This window comes from Mercenaria mercenaria, chromosome 15, assembly GCF_021730395.1.
Source record: "Mercenaria mercenaria strain notata chromosome 15, MADL_Memer_1, whole genome shotgun sequence".
Lineage (NCBI taxonomy): Eukaryota > Metazoa > Mollusca > Bivalvia > Venerida > Veneridae > Mercenaria > Mercenaria mercenaria.
In genome coordinates, this window is record NC_069375.1 from 22,288,507 (window position 1) to 22,304,098 (window position 15,592).

Below are 15,592 nucleotides of genomic sequence, written 5' to 3' on the forward strand. Positions count from 1 at the left end.
ATGTATTTTTACGCACACTGATATTTGGCATCTGCGTCTTGTTTCTTCCTTAACAACCTCATCTTGTAGCATTATAAATACAATGTAATCCATTGTATGTTTAGCTGTATCTGTTTCCAACCCCAAACGTACTTCCCCCATCAATGTACGCCCTAGCTTCTCTTAGAGTTCACCCCCTTTACAAAGCGTCTGTTTTTAGTTATGTAGTAAAATATAAATCTGTATGAAATAAATAAAGTTGATCGCGTGTATACTTCTGTGCTATTGTTGTTTTTTGAAGTGATTATATTTATGATTTTAGTGAAGTATCATGTCTCGGGTATGTTGTTTATCTAATATTTACTTGAAGAATTTATATAAACAGCGTTGCAAACTTGGACACTACCAGTTCGTCTACATTATTCTTGCATATTACTCCCAACAGCGTGTCAGTACTCAATATGAAACACGAATGCAAAGTTATTATTCTTGAATTGTGATCGAAGTCCACCAATAATTGTTTGATATTAAAAATTGACTATGAAACAAATTTTTATATGCGTAATGTTTATATTTGTAAATTAATTTGAGAGATAAAAAAATCAAGCTTTTTAAAAACCTTCAGGAGGTGTTTTTGATTACGTTGTTTATTGTCCGTCGCACTGGGGATACGGATATTTAAAAACATGGTTTAACGTTTTTTCACAGGAACTAATGGGTAATAGGTAAATACAAAAAAAATGTACTACGGAATCCATCAAGTCATCCACGTATGAAAAATTCAATCTAAATCATCGTTGAAACATATATATTTTTTATGCAAGAATAGTGACAATACACGTTTGTTTTGTGTATTAACATCTGCAGAAGCCCTTGGGATATGTTTGTGACCTCGACCTTCGGTCTCGGTCACAAACAATCCTGCGGGCTTCTGCAGACGTTAATACACAAAAAAACGTGTATTATCCCTACAGCTGTCCGTAAGACAGCACGCTTGACTTTTCTCAGTGCTTGACTCTGAATTAGAGCTTTGCCAGTAAAAACTTTATAAAACTTTAACCAAAAAAATTCTAAGTTAAAAAGGGGCATAACTCTGCCAAAATTCAAATCAGAGCAGTGTTCATTCCAGGATTTTTTTAAGTGGGGTCAAAGGACCCCATGATGGCAAAAAATTGGGGACATTTGAAAAAAACAGGGGCCATGAAAGAAAAACTGATTTACATGAAAGGAAAGGCTGTATTTTTAACACTTTTCTTACATGGAGTTCAAGGTATTATTTTCGCGGTTCGTACAACATAATTACAAAGAGAAAAGTGGAGGCTTCACAGGTCGCTCAACATGACAAAAACGAAACAAGTCATAATATTTTGACCATTACCGAAACTTAACCACAGAAAGTCCCGACAGCCATAAATCAGGATTTACTACGGAATGAGTGTTTGTCGCCTGATTCTGGCTAAGCGGTTACGCTATTGGGCGGTCTAGCGGTCTCGAACATGTCATCTTTCATTGGAAATTTGTTCTCCGTTGTCTGCTTTTTTTTCAACGTTTAGAGAAAAACATAAAATTGGATTTCTTTTTTCTCCGAATCGCCACTGTTTTTTTTTGTCCACCATTGCATAGCAACATTGAAAGCTGTATGTTGTTAAGTGACCAGAGACTGGCTACTATTTTAACATCGACCAATGAAAATGCGCATTACATCATCGGAAGAGTCGTTTTCGATTCACAACTTCTGGAAATCGGCTCATTGTAAACGGACTGTTTTCTGAAAAAGTGTGCGCCCGATGGGCGCCATAGGGCAAACTTTTATGTGCCAATACGGTAAATTACGTGCCTATGGCCCCATGGCGCGGCCTTGAATGAACACTGTCAGAGTGATGTGGATTGTTTCTCCTGGTGTAGACTTTGATCAGAGTTCCCACTCACGTAAAATACTACGTAAATCACGTTATAAAAATAAAATTCACGCAAGTATTTTTTACCCTGTGCGAGATCGCGCGCGTACGAAACTGCCAGGGATGAATCCGCTAAGCTGGAATCCCACGCCATGTGTACAAAAATAAACCTTGGAAATACTGCCGCAGTGCGTCATCTGCAAATAGACTGACTTACAGCTCTCTGACGTCAAAAAATGTAGAAGGATTGTATCTTTTAACGCATAAGTAAATGAATGTACACTTATTAAACGGTTACCGATCTACATCTGGGTCCCAGGGAACTGTCTTGTCTGCAAGAATGTCGCAGTCGAAGTTTTCGGCGTTTGGCTTCAGGGCAAATTTCATACCCCCAAAATTTGTGTTTTACCCCCAGTTTTTGTACCCAGGGGGTAAGTTTACCCCTGAAAAAAAATCTGAGTGGGAACACTGTTTGATAGTAAATAACAGTCAAAATCTTTAACAGTAACAGAGACATTTGTCTTTATCAAAAACGAACAAAAAAAATCCCAAGTTAAAAAGAGGCATAACTCTGCAAAAATTCAAATCAGAATTGTAGGGATTGTTTCTCCTATTGTAGACTTTGATAGTAAATAACTATTTTAAGTTTCAAGTCAAAAGCTTTGATAGTAACAGAGATATTTCACTTTATCAAAAACTTTAACCAAAAAATTCTAAGTTAAACAGGAGCATCACTCTGTCAAAATTCAAATCAGCGTTATGGGGATTGTTTCTCCTGGTGCGTGTAAACTTTGATAGTAAATAACTATTTTATGTTTCAAGTCAAAAGATTTTAATAATGAGTTTGATAGAAACAGAGATATTTGTCTTTATGAAAAACTTTATAAACCAGCGGCGATGGCCATCATGCTGATGCTGGGGCGAGTGCAATAGCTCTATTTTTCTTTAAAAAATCTAGCTAAAAATTGAATAGCATTGTCTTTTCTTGGATAAATTTGATGATGCTGAAACTCTTGGAACTGGTGTATGAGCGTCCAAATGATACAGATCAAAAAAAATAAAATCCCGTGGTTTTATTTTTATATTCCATTTGAATTCAACATTGAATGACAGTTGTTCAGAATGTAAAAACAATAACCTCTCTCACAAATCCATCTTCATACTACTGCGAATTCTTACCTGAAATGTGTTGAAAATTTCTTAACATTAATGCGTTAATCTGTTTTCCTTATCACACAAGCGCTTGCATGTATCTAAGGTAGATAACAGCGTTATCGCAAAGATATACCACTGATAGAGTTGTTTCCCGTACATTATGTGACACAATGTGCACACTTGGCTATAGTTCTAACTTGGTCATTTCAGTAGGTCTGATGACTGGGAAGCACTGGGTAAAAATTAAAGCCATTCATTACCCGCAGCAAAATACTGGTACCCATTTACATCTTGGTCAACTGAGGCAAATACGATAAAGTGCTTTTCAATGCACCGAAATGGGAGTAACCAGGAATCATACCCGGGACCTTCACCTCCTTCGGAAAGCGTTTCAGGCTTCAGCTAACAATCCTCTACAATATCTATCATAACTAAATTGATATCCAAGCAGATGCATACCTCAAACAAAGGACTTCCATGACTAGATCCAGGCACCAAAGTCAGTTCCAACTTTACCAACCATCCAGTCACTTCTGCTTACGGACGTCAATTTCCCGCTTTAAAATAGTTTTATATTTTCATGCTTGTTTTTATTGTTTCTGCTGTGGTAAGTGAGAAATAGAATCCATCATTGGTGTTCGGTGAAGATCGGAAATCCCAACCCTCGGGCGCACCGCTCAAGTTTAAAACTAGGCACAGGCTCGTTCAAGACTTGAGCGGTGCGCCCTCGGGTTGGGATTTTCTGATCTTAACCGAACACCAATGATGTATTCTCTATGTAGATATACTGAATGTAACAAAATGCAGTTTGCTCCAAAACACCAAGGTAGCTGCCTCGGTATGCCTCGGTATGGCCGTGAGTACCTCGTAATCCATGCATGATACGAACAGCCTGGAATATGGGAACATGTATAGGCATATCGTAAAAGACAATGCTTAGGAACGGTTATTCCAGGATAAAACTGATTTAAAGGGTGTTTTAACATGAGACTAAGCAATTCGTTCACGTGCTGTAAACACGCCTTCTTAGATACATGTACACGCACGCGCGTTCCATGGAGAAACTTATTGATATAACAGCCCTATCACGCATAAATAAAACAGTCCTTAAAAGGAAATATGAACTTAACGAGATTTACTTCATTTAATTTTTCTTTACACGTTTTATACAATAATAACGTTGATGCTAGTTTACTGCATCTTCAGAATCACTTTTTTTGCGATCGCCGTAACGGGTTTGGACACCTATTCCAACCGCTAAAGATTCTGCAAATGTTATTGACAATTGATACGAAAACAATAAAGCATGCGCAATCCATATAAAATAAGATACTAATATCCGACATCTACATTTCATGACCTTACCTTAGTTTGTACTGGGTTACTTAGGACATTTCGTGCAGTTCAGAGCGCACGTGGTATTGATGTGGATCACTATGGGCACACGTATGCTAGTAGGAGACATACAGTCAAATACCGTTACCTCGATATTCAAGGGACTGCAAAAATTGCATCGACGTATCCGAAGTTCGACGTAACAATATCGACTATCTGAGACTACATTTTGTAATTGTGTTGGACGTCTATATTTTCATTACATCCCATGCTTCTTTCAGTGGGTTTGGAGGAGGAAAGAAATAATAAAAAACATAAATACGATCTTAATTTTATTGACAAAATTAAAATAAAACATCTTAATTCGGTTGGTTACTGGGTCCTTCTCCATTAACAACATGGTTGGTAGAGTTGCTAGGTATCCCCCCGGGCTGGTTTCCGGGTCCTTCCCAAAGCAAGTGTGAATGTAGCGATAATGTTCCTGGTTCAGTAGTCATTTTGACTGTGATTCGATAACAACAATTTTCCAGTTAAATACGGATATTGTTACCGACTAACAGAAAAATAGTTCGTCCAAATTGATTGTTTATGGACAAACAGCTTGCCTACTTGCACGCTGTTTCAAAAAGACAAATTACTGGGAATTAAATGCAATCGTGCTGACATCGAAATTAAAGATTAAATAACAAACAAAGCAAACACACAAACTAACCTGATTATAATTAATACATCGCCGGACAACAATAGGTTGATTTTCATACGTTACAAAAAACATGGATATTTTTGACAAGCTGTGATATCGACGAAACCAGGTGTGAAAACAGTACAGTTAAGTTGAAGGGACTTAAAAATCTCATCGAGCTAAACAAAATATCGAGGTAATGATGAATAATAACATTAAAATATATAGAGTAAAATCGGAACTGACTAAAACACATCGTGCTAACCGGAGTATCGAGCTAACCGATATCGAGGTAACGATATTCGACTGTATATCCATTTTAAAACCGGGGTCGTGGGTCAGTGGGTTTTTTTATTCCGGAGTCCTGTACGGCGTCTCCTGTATCATGCACTGCTTATTACAAGAACTAGTGAAAAATGTTCGCAGTGACAAAATATGTATTTATAACATCACGGTGCACAATCACGTGGTCTATGACGTCATGCTATAGGTATCGCGCCAAGCATCTTTTGTCAACAAAGCGTCGATTCAAGAAGAAAATTCGTCGTAAGTGTTTTGTTACGAATTTTTGTAAAATGTCTTAAGTATGTTGCAAGTCCTTTTATAGATGCGTACCTCCGATCACACAGCATCTGCCCGTGTCTGCTTTAGTTTGTCTGGAAAACGGGACAAACTGACCAAAATCTCAAAATCGCTCTTGCTATTGCTCCAAGCTGATTCAAGAACCGCATTAAAACCAGCTTTCTCTTGCTGAAGTCTTCAGATGGCCGTTTTGGTTTGGTACTTTCTGTCTCAAAACATACGCTGATTGATTATTTTTCACGTTAAAGGTGTTATTTTCAGGCAAAACCAAAGATAAAAAGATGTGCTATTGCGGCAAGTTCTGGAAGATAAATGATATCGCAACAAGCTGAAACGATAATCTTATTTTAAGTCCGTTTTCCCATCAGTTTTCATACGTAAATCAATGCATATCACTCTTTCATCTAAACACGATCTGTCAGTCGAATTTATCTTGTGTATAATGCGAGTTTATATGCAAAACACAGAGAAATTTTGATATGTTGTTATAGAGGGGGTTTTGCTTAACAGAGGGCCGCTCAGGAGAGGTTGTACTGCAACCTATAGTCATTTGAAAATAATAATAACAATAATGATAATGATAATAGTAATAATAATAATAATACAATTACCAAAATTATTATCTATAATGATAATAATAGGGGAAATTCTAGTCTGTAAACTCACTGAAATAACCTTTGCACCGGCAAAACAAACAAACTTCACAGGAAACGGCTTCATAGTACAAAGTAATTGAATAAACTCTGAAGAGACCAGTCGAAAGCAAGACAAACAAAACCAACACTCGATTTGAATCTTATAAGACTTACCAGTATTTGTCTTTACTTTTTTGCTTGTTACAGGGACCACGACTTTGATCGCTAAAAGAGAACTAGGGCCTTGTGCATAAAAAAAGGTAGCTACTATGAGCATAGACAGGAATGCTGTTAAAAGGATCCCTTGGTGTTTCGTGGGACAGCAGTGCAAGGCGGAATGAAATTAGCGTAAGAATTGGACTCGACAACTGATGTATACACAGCATGTTGGCGTGTTAATTGACATTTCTTCTTTTCGATTAAAAATTCAGAATGCTGACATCGGAAGTTTCTTTCAAAATTCTATTTCAGACATTATCTTGAGTCAACAGACAAAATTTGAAGAATTTTTTTATGTTGAAAATTTTAGTTATTACACAGTTAACTCTCTTAAGCCTTTAAGGCCATGTATCATGATGTAGATTGAACTTTTCGTTTAAACATTTGTAACATTTTACAACTAACACATTCAAGAACTGTCAGCTTCAATTTTATTATTTTTAAAGACATGTAACTTCATGTATAATAATACGTAAACAATGATTGTAAAATAATGTATTATGTCCCGAAAATTCAGAAAATTAGATAGTAACAGCGATATTTGACTTTATCAAAATCTTTAACCAAAACATTCTTAGTTGAAACGGACATAACTCTGTCAAATTCAAACAAAGAAGCAGGAATTGTTTCATTGGTGTAGACTTTGATAGCAAATAACTATTTTATGTTACAAGTCAATGGCTTTGATAGTAACAGATATCTGAATTTGAAAGCCGCTTAAGAACAAAAAAATAGAGAGGCACGAGGGTTGCATCATGCCAAAAATGCTATTTGACACAATGACCAGAATGCACCACTAAAAATTCGAGATCAACATGTCTTCATCAAGTATTCACTGGTTTAAATTACACAAACATTCCTGCGACGTTGCCTTATATCCCGATACAGGAATGGCCTGTGCTTATTCAATGCACCACACTGTATGCAGGCAGACTCCGGTTGTCTTCATGACTGGGCATGTACTCGGTGAGTTCGTAATGGGTCACCACCAGATAGCCGCAAATGTCAGAACTGAAAGTCCGAGGATTGTTCCCCCTCCTGTCGTGAGCGTTTAAGTGTGAACTTGTGCTCTCTTCATCTGAAAATTAATAGAAATAATGCTGTGATACTTTCCAAATTTTAAATATATTTAATATATTATGCACTTTTGTCGTAATTATCTGCATATTTGGGAACCATGTCATAGATACATACCAAAATTATTGTCATTTTCATCAGAATCGTTGTATTCACAAGAGAAAGGCCAAGAGCTTGTATGGCAGCCGTCCTCTGAATGTTGCTGATGCTGATGCAATTGAGCATAGGATAAACAGATCAAATATTTCGTAAATACACTCAAAACACGTAAAGGGTCAGTTTATAATTTTCCATTCATTTACAAGTAAACTGTTTCATTTTCAATCAGCTGTAATTTCAGTATTTATTCTCCTGTAATAAACTGATTCATACACTACAGTTCTTCTGTCATTAAGTTATTCCTACATGAGTTTAGTGTGTCACGCGCTTCTTCGAGAGTCCAAGGTATAAAATTTATAAAGTTATAATTTTAAAGAAAATGCACATTATTTTCAAAAGCTTCTGAATGTTATCAAAACTAAAAGTTCAAGCTCCGCATATATGGCCCATTTTCTGTCCATTTGCTACACAGATATAAAATTACCGAAAATAATTACCAATGCCTATCGAGAGCTGAAACCCCTAAAGAAACGTTTCTGTGTGACTTTTCTCGAGCGTATGCAAATTTCGCCTCTGGCGGAAAGCCTTGTCACGCTGGCTGCACACGTTTGTCCTAGCTTCATCGGCCATTCTGCGTTTGAATCTGCAAATAAAAAACACCGTTAGCCATCTTATTTATTATGATTGAGAAAAAAAGCCAATTTGGAAATTGAGTACTAAAGCTGTAAACTGGGTTGATTTTGCGTAGGTAATTTTTTCGAGATTTTTAATATTTAGCGGTGCGTTAAGCAAGAAATAATTATTACGCTTGTGTCTTGAATGTGTGCTTAAGTGAAAATCGCGTATATAAAAAAATAATAGCCTCGCGAATATACCGCTCTATATTAACACATAAACATATTTATTATGCTTCAAAGCCTTTGTTTTATCCTGAAAATCTAGCTCAAACCTTTCAAGCCACCGTCATTGCACATAAAAGTTTCAGCTTGTTGCGATATCATTTATCTTTTAGAACTTGCCGCAATATCATATCTTTTTATCCTTGGGTTTTACCTGAAAATAACAAATTTAACGTGAAAAATAATCAATCAGCGGATGTTTGAAGACAAAAAGTACCAAACCAAAACGGCCATTTGAAGACTTCAGCAAGAGAAAGCTGGTTTTAATGCTGTTCTGGAATCAGCTTGGAGCAATAGCAAGAGCGATTTTGAGATTTTGTCCCGTTTTCCAGCCAAACTAAAGCAGACACGGGCAGATGCTGTGTGATCGGAGGTACGCATCTATAAAAGGACTTGCAACATGCTAAAGACATTTTACAAAAATTCGTAACAAAACACTTAAGACGAATTTTCTTCTTGAATCGACGCTTTGTTGACAAAAAATGCTTGGCGCGATACCTATAGCATGACGTCATAGACCACGTGATTGTGCACCGTGAACATACACGTAGTCTATCTCAATTCAACAAAACTATTTCTGTTCAAGTCCTACGCTTTGATACATATCGTGACTAGTGTCTGCTTCATTTACTCCTCTAAGCACGGGTACCGTCACAGTCGTGCAAACAGTGTGGTTGTAAACACATTATGCACATACTATGCGATGAGCATGCTGAAGCTCTCAAACACGTACCTGTCCATCAACACACCCTGCCCCCAAGCCCTCCCCCGCACCCCACCGACCCCCTCCAGAAAACAGCAAAGAAGCAGTACCTTGAATAAAAAACGTACAAACGAAGCAGTTTGGAATTACAATAAATACTACATACATCAGTACCTCTAAAACTGGATGGTCAAAGGGCAAATGGTCAGAATAGAAACAATCTGCTGGAGTTACTTTCTCTGTTAATGAAAGGAAACTTATATGTAAGAGGAATATTACAGAACAAACATAGGGATGGGGGAGCCAGCCTGTTACCAATATACCACGGAAAACACCTCCAGGCGAGGCTCGAACCCATGGCCTCAGAGGTCGAGTGGTCGACACTTTATCCACTATTACTCCGCTATACGATAATAAGCAATAAAGTAATGTTAATGTATCTACGAAATCATTACGTCTAAAATAGAAGCGTATTAAAATATACTTGTGAGATTAGTGTACTCATTAAGCACCAGGTTGGAAGAGTGATATTTGTTGGGGAAATATACGCTTGCGTACCGTGTGCAAAGATACAATTCGTAAAAATAGCGTAGGTGGGGCGTCGATACGCTTCTTTTCCCGTATATTGTAAACAGCGTTCAAGTTCATAACATTGCTGTAGTTTGAATTGAAAATCTTGGGAAATATGCCTCTAAAGTTCGTAAGTACCTGCATGTTTGTTATATTGATTGTATTTATATGAATCATATTTTGCACTCCAGTAAGTACATCGTGCTTTAATCTCCATTGATCACGAACACCGGATAAATTAATTTCCTGGTGATAAAAATATGTTGGTGTTAACGGATGAAATGTACATGCTATATGATCACGAGTGTTTTTTATTTAGGTTCCTGCTTGAATACGAAGTTTTACACTGTCGAATACCTGAAACCCTAAGTCCTAACTCCACGCCGACTGTGGTGTTTGCACCGTGCATTCCATCAGTGTATCTGTGACTCACACTCGCATACATACAAATTTTAACAAACATAATTAAATATTGGGCTGTAAGATATATTTCTAACATGTTCAGTACAAAAGGTGCCATAGGTTATGAAAATAAAACTGTTCGTTTGGAGATTGTAAAATCTGGAGTTGATTTATACCGGTATTACACGCTGAGAGACGTTTTTACTACCACTCCACTGATTTTTAAATTAAAATATCCACTTGTAAAAAACTTACACCACATTCCTTCAGTTTATTGGTTTATCCTCGATTAGAACATAGTGTTGAATAAGGTATGGTCCTACCGCTCTAGAACTTTAACTAACAGTACCGGCTTCATACTTGGCGTTGGACTGACTGGCTGTGATGCACTGAGAAAACTTGTGCTAATCACAAATCATGTGTAGGCCTTTAAACCATTGAATAGAGCCGAATATTGACTTGTTCTGGCGGAAGTGACCCTTAAAACACATTTAAACACTTAAAGGTGCACCAAAAGCTTTTCATCTGTTTTTTTTTAACCTAAATAAGTTTGAGGTAACATAAAGGCTCATTCACTTGTTAATGAACAAGCATGATTTATCAATAAAAAACAGTCGTGCACAGAAAAGCTGGCTTCTATGGCAAAATTGCCATTTTAAATGTTAGTTTATGATAGAAAATGATTCTATTTGTAAGCAGCGGAAATCTATCGATCTACTCCTGTATGTAATTAATACAATCCTCACTAGACGTAACAAAATCATTTACAAGTACCGTGATTCATAACGAAAGATTTTGTACTCCGCCCTTTTCTAGCTGATTTGAAAGGCAAAAAGATGAATTATTTAATCTACTCACATGTAGTGCAAGCGGAAATGTTTATCAAAAGTGATGGATTAAACATACGTTACACTTGAATGAGAATTTTTATGATTTATTTATTTAAAGTTAACAAGATATATCAAACGTTATCACATTGATCTACCAATGAAATCTGCAAGTTAATTATTGTGAACTAATTGTATTTTAATGCATGTAATATGCTAATTCCACTTTCATTTACTTTGTCTCCCTGCTAAATTTCTATAATGAACTACTTGTCGACAGTACCATTAACTGTTATATTATAAGGGTTGCTAACCAAATAGATACGAACTGAATGGCGAACAGTGCAGGTCTTGATCAGACTGCACAGATGTGCAGGCTGATTAATATCTGCACTGGTCGCAAATGTAGAATCAGTCGAGTCCAGCATGATAAGGGTTAGTGTTATCGTTATTTACAACATACAGATTACTAGTATCAAAACGCAAAGTAACATTAATTTTGGTGTTTGCTTCCATACCGCCGAACTACAGATGTTATCTGTTGCCGGATACTTTGTTGTTTAACATAATCTACGTATATTTTCGTTTTCCAATGCATTCCAGCATGTATCAGTGCCAACAATCTGTTCTCTACATTCTTCAAGCTGCTATGAAATGAGTAAAACACACTTTCTCCTGGTCACGTGATTTTATTTTATTGTCTTGAAAATAAATAGCATTTTTCTCTACAAGCAACAAACATCACTGGTGAAAATATATAACCTCTTCTAATAGCGCAGCAGGAATTAAGGAATTCAACAAAAAAGATCTTCAAAGGTCTATAAAGGCCTACTGCATTTAGCGTTTTATTTATACATTTTTTTACTGTTTTGAAAAGATGCAATACGCTTTTAGAACTGGTCACATCCCATTGCACAACATAATATTTGAAAACGAAGTGGAAACCGAGACAAGCTCTATTTATCTCCCATCATTTCTCGCATATATCATTGTATTTTCAGGGCGGAGGAGAGAAGTGCGATATCTGCCAGAAGTCGGTGTATGCGGCCGAGAGGATAGAGGCGGGAAAACGACCCTACCATAAGCTATGTTTCAAGTGCAGTGAATGTAAAATGACACTGAAGTAAGTGAATCGACTGTAAATGCATTTTTATTAGCAGCAATGCTCAGGTGAGTTATTGTGATCGCTCGATGTCCAGCGTCCGTCGTCTGTCTGTCGTCCGTCAACATTTAGCTTGTGTATGCTCTAGAGACTGTATTTTTCCATTCATCTTCATGAAATTTTGTCAGAATGATTGCCTTGATGAATTCTAGGTCGAGTTTGAATATGGGTCATCTGGGGTCAAAAACTAGGTCACTAGGTCAAATCAAAGAAAAACCTTGTGTATGCGAGAGGCTGTATTTTTCAATTGATCTTCATGAAATTTAGTCAGAATGATTGCCTTGATGAATTCTAGGTCGAGTTTGAATATGGGTCATCTGGGGTCAAAAACTAGGTCACTAGGTCAAATCAAAGAAAAACCTTGTGTATGTGATAGAGGCTATACTTTTCAATTGATCTTCATGAAATTTTGTCAGAATGATTGCCTTGATAAAATCTAGGTCGAGTTCGAATATGGGTCATCTGGGGGTCAAAAAGTAGGTCACTTGGTCAAATCAAAGAAAAACCTTGTGTATGCGATAGAGGCTGTATTTTTCAATTGATCTTCATGAAATTTGGTCAGAATTATTGCCTTGGTGAAATCTAGATAGATTTCGAATATAGGTCACCTGGGCTCAAAAACAAGGTCACTAGAAACTAGGTCATATCAAAGAAGATACTTGTTTAAACTCAAGAGATCGCATTTTTTGGTCCAATCCTAATGAAAATTGGCCAGAATATGTGTTTCCATGAAATCACTAGGTCAAATATGTTTACACTGTTATGATGTGTTTCTCAGGTGAGCGACCTAGGGCCATCTTGGCCCTCTTATTATAAGATAACTTCTTTATGAACGTATTTCAAATATTAAGCACATACCATTCTTACATTTGTTCAGTTGTGTATATAAATGTTTTCTGAAACTAAAAACATGATCACGTGATACAAAATATTTGTATTTATAAATGTACTATTTGTATAACAATGTACTTTGTACAAATCTTAAATAAAATTGTTCTGTGTATAAATATGGAACACTTGGCGAAAGCCTGAGTCGCTGGACATAACATATTTCATACTAATTTCTGGCACTGTACATAGCCACTTGCATAAAGGAAAAAGTGTTTCTGTATATGTGACAACGGCTTCGGTATGATTCTTCGGAATGAAAGAACATAATTTGCTATCATTACGTTTTACAGGGGCGGATCTTTGATTTTGGATGAGGGCGTGATTTTTTTTGGTACCTTGGTTTACTATGGTTTATTTTTAGAAATATATAAGGAGGCTTTCCTCTGTTCAACCCTTTGGTATAAATAATAATACATGAAGATATTTGCCTGTATGATTACCTGAGATTGTGTAGCAATAAATGAATATCGATCGTAGCGAGCAAAACAAATTTGTATGCTTTCAAAATTTGATATGCGAGGGAAGCGATAAAAGCATATTTTATGCTATTAGATTCTGATATATTACGTTTAAGGAGCGAAACGAGCATATGCATTTGAATATCACACTCGAAATGATGTGTGAGCGGATCGAATTGAAAAATTATAAATGATATGCGAGCGAAGGTAACGTTTTTTCCCCACACATTATAAAAAAACACATAAAAAGTATGCTTTCTTTGTGGAGTTCGGTGCTGGGGGTGGGGGGGGGGGGGGGGGGGTTGCGGGGCGCGAGCCGGGTGTGCTCCATGAAACCGCTGGTTTTTTACAATTTAACATCACAATAATCTTGACCGCAACAGTTATTTCAGGCCATTGGCTTGAAATCACTTATATATGAATAGAGAAAAACATGACACTGCATATAGCACCACTTCTCGGAGAGCTGGTATTGCTTAAATAAGATGCTTGAATTATCTCCCTTGATTAGGGAACGGACGCGACAGTATCTTTTGTGTGAATATACTCCAAACAAAACACACTAGTTGTCCCAGCTGATATGTTAACCAAGATGAATTCGCCGTCCTTATTTTCTTTCTTCACATTTCAGACTAGAAAACTACGCACAGGCGGACGGTATTCTGTACTGCAAGAAACATTTCCAGCAGCAAGTTGTAGCAAAGAACACACAAGACCCGGCGGCTGCCATGTAGTGCCGACGACCGTTGTATAACCGCTGGTCATCACACACATCAGAAAACATGATAAATTATAACCCGGTGTACAAGTGACTTAAGAAAAGTGTGTACCCAATTCAGTGGTTGTTACATAAATTCCTTTAAACTTAGATGTAGAACAACATTGTTTGAAATATTATAAAAAAAAATATGTAAGTCTGAAAGTAAGGCGTCCTGAGCTTTACATTGAACTGTACACAGTTTTATTTTTTACTTAGTTTCATATGTTTTTAAAAACAATTATGTTGTAATTTAGTATTTGATTTCTATGTTAAAATATCATTATGTAATAACCATAAAGATGAATATTTAACGGAAGTATATCGGTTTGAAAGTTAGCGTCCCGACTCTATGCAAAATTGTATACAGTTAACTTTTTAGTACATACTATTACCATATCAGTGGTAGTTATGATTTTTAAAGTAAGTTCGTGTGTTTTTTAACATTTTGTTGTTATTATCATGATTTATTTCTATGTATTTTATAAAAGCTAGAATTTCATTATGTTATCAATATAAAACATTAAAGTTAGAAACTCAGATTTATTCAGTATAGGCGTTTAAAACTTTTTCCCTAGTATATCCGCCAAAAACAGTTACTGTATCCGAGCTTTTCTGAAAATGTCAAGAATGATATTCACAGAAGCCGGTATCGAACGCTTTAAAAAGGGCATTCAGGGAGGTGCGGGGATGGATTGGACGGCCTATTTAAAAATTCAGTTGCAAAGCTGTAATATAGTATATATAACAAATTCCCCATCCTTCGCTGATTGTGTTGTAAATGTTTTATTTACCGCAATATCTATAAATTTTAATTAATTGATGTTTTAATAATTTTAAGTTTCATAAAATCTGTTGTGTATCAAAAATCCACAATATACAAGTGCATACATAACAACCGGGTTTAAGGCGGGGACAGACGCTTGGTAAAATGAGCCGCACCATGAGAAAACCAACATAGAACGTTTGCGACCAGCATGGATCCAGTGACCAGCCTGCACATCCGCGCAGTCTGGTCAGGATCCATGCTGCTCGCTTTCAAAGCCTATTGCAGTTTGAGAAACCGTTAGCGAACAGTATGGATCCTGACCAGACTGCGCGGGTGCGCAGGCTGGTTTGGATCCATACTGGTCGCGAACGCTCAATGTTGGAAAGTATGGAAACATACATTTTTTGGAAATGTCTTTAAAACATGTAATAGATAAAACAAAACTAATCCATTGTGAATACCTATGGCTACAGAAAAGGATGTAGGTCACAAG

General features: G+C 36.6%; 2 protein-coding genes and 1 long non-coding RNA gene across 4 annotated transcripts in view; 1 reads left to right on the top strand and 2 right to left on the bottom strand.

Annotated features, from left to right (window-relative positions):
* The window catches only part of LOC123548169 (14 kDa phosphohistidine phosphatase-like), an 89,329-nt gene extending 86,195 nt beyond the window's left edge, over positions 1 to 3,134 (bottom strand). Inside the window, exon 1 of one of the 2 annotated variants that reach the window (XM_045335401.2) lies at positions 3,057 to 3,134. In XM_045335401.2, coding sequence (XP_045191336.2) covers positions 3,057 to 3,084 — 28 coding nt within the window. In that variant the 5' untranslated portion in view covers positions 3,085 to 3,134. The remainder of the gene's footprint in view (positions 1 to 3,056) is intronic. The other variant, XM_045335402.2, reaches the window with a different exon arrangement.
* A 3,418-nt stretch (positions 3,135 to 6,552) lies between these two features.
* LOC128548958 (uncharacterized) lies at positions 6,553 to 12,053 on the bottom strand. The gene is made up of 4 exons (XR_008367385.1): positions 10,491 to 12,053; positions 8,611 to 8,714; positions 8,159 to 8,304; positions 6,553 to 7,563 (listed from the first exon to the last, which is right to left on the bottom strand). It is a non-coding gene; the product is annotated as an uncharacterized LOC128548958 (long non-coding RNA).
* On the top strand, positions 9,804 to 14,872 carry LOC123548214 (uncharacterized). Its single transcript, XM_045335404.2, has 3 exons — positions 9,804 to 9,963; positions 12,064 to 12,185; positions 14,205 to 14,872. Exons 1-3 carry the CDS (start codon positions 9,949 to 9,951, stop codon positions 14,305 to 14,307), a joined length of 240 nt encoding a protein of 79 aa, XP_045191339.2. The 5' UTR covers positions 9,804 to 9,948; the 3' UTR covers positions 14,308 to 14,872.
* The last annotated feature ends 720 nt before the right edge of the window (positions 14,873 to 15,592 follow it).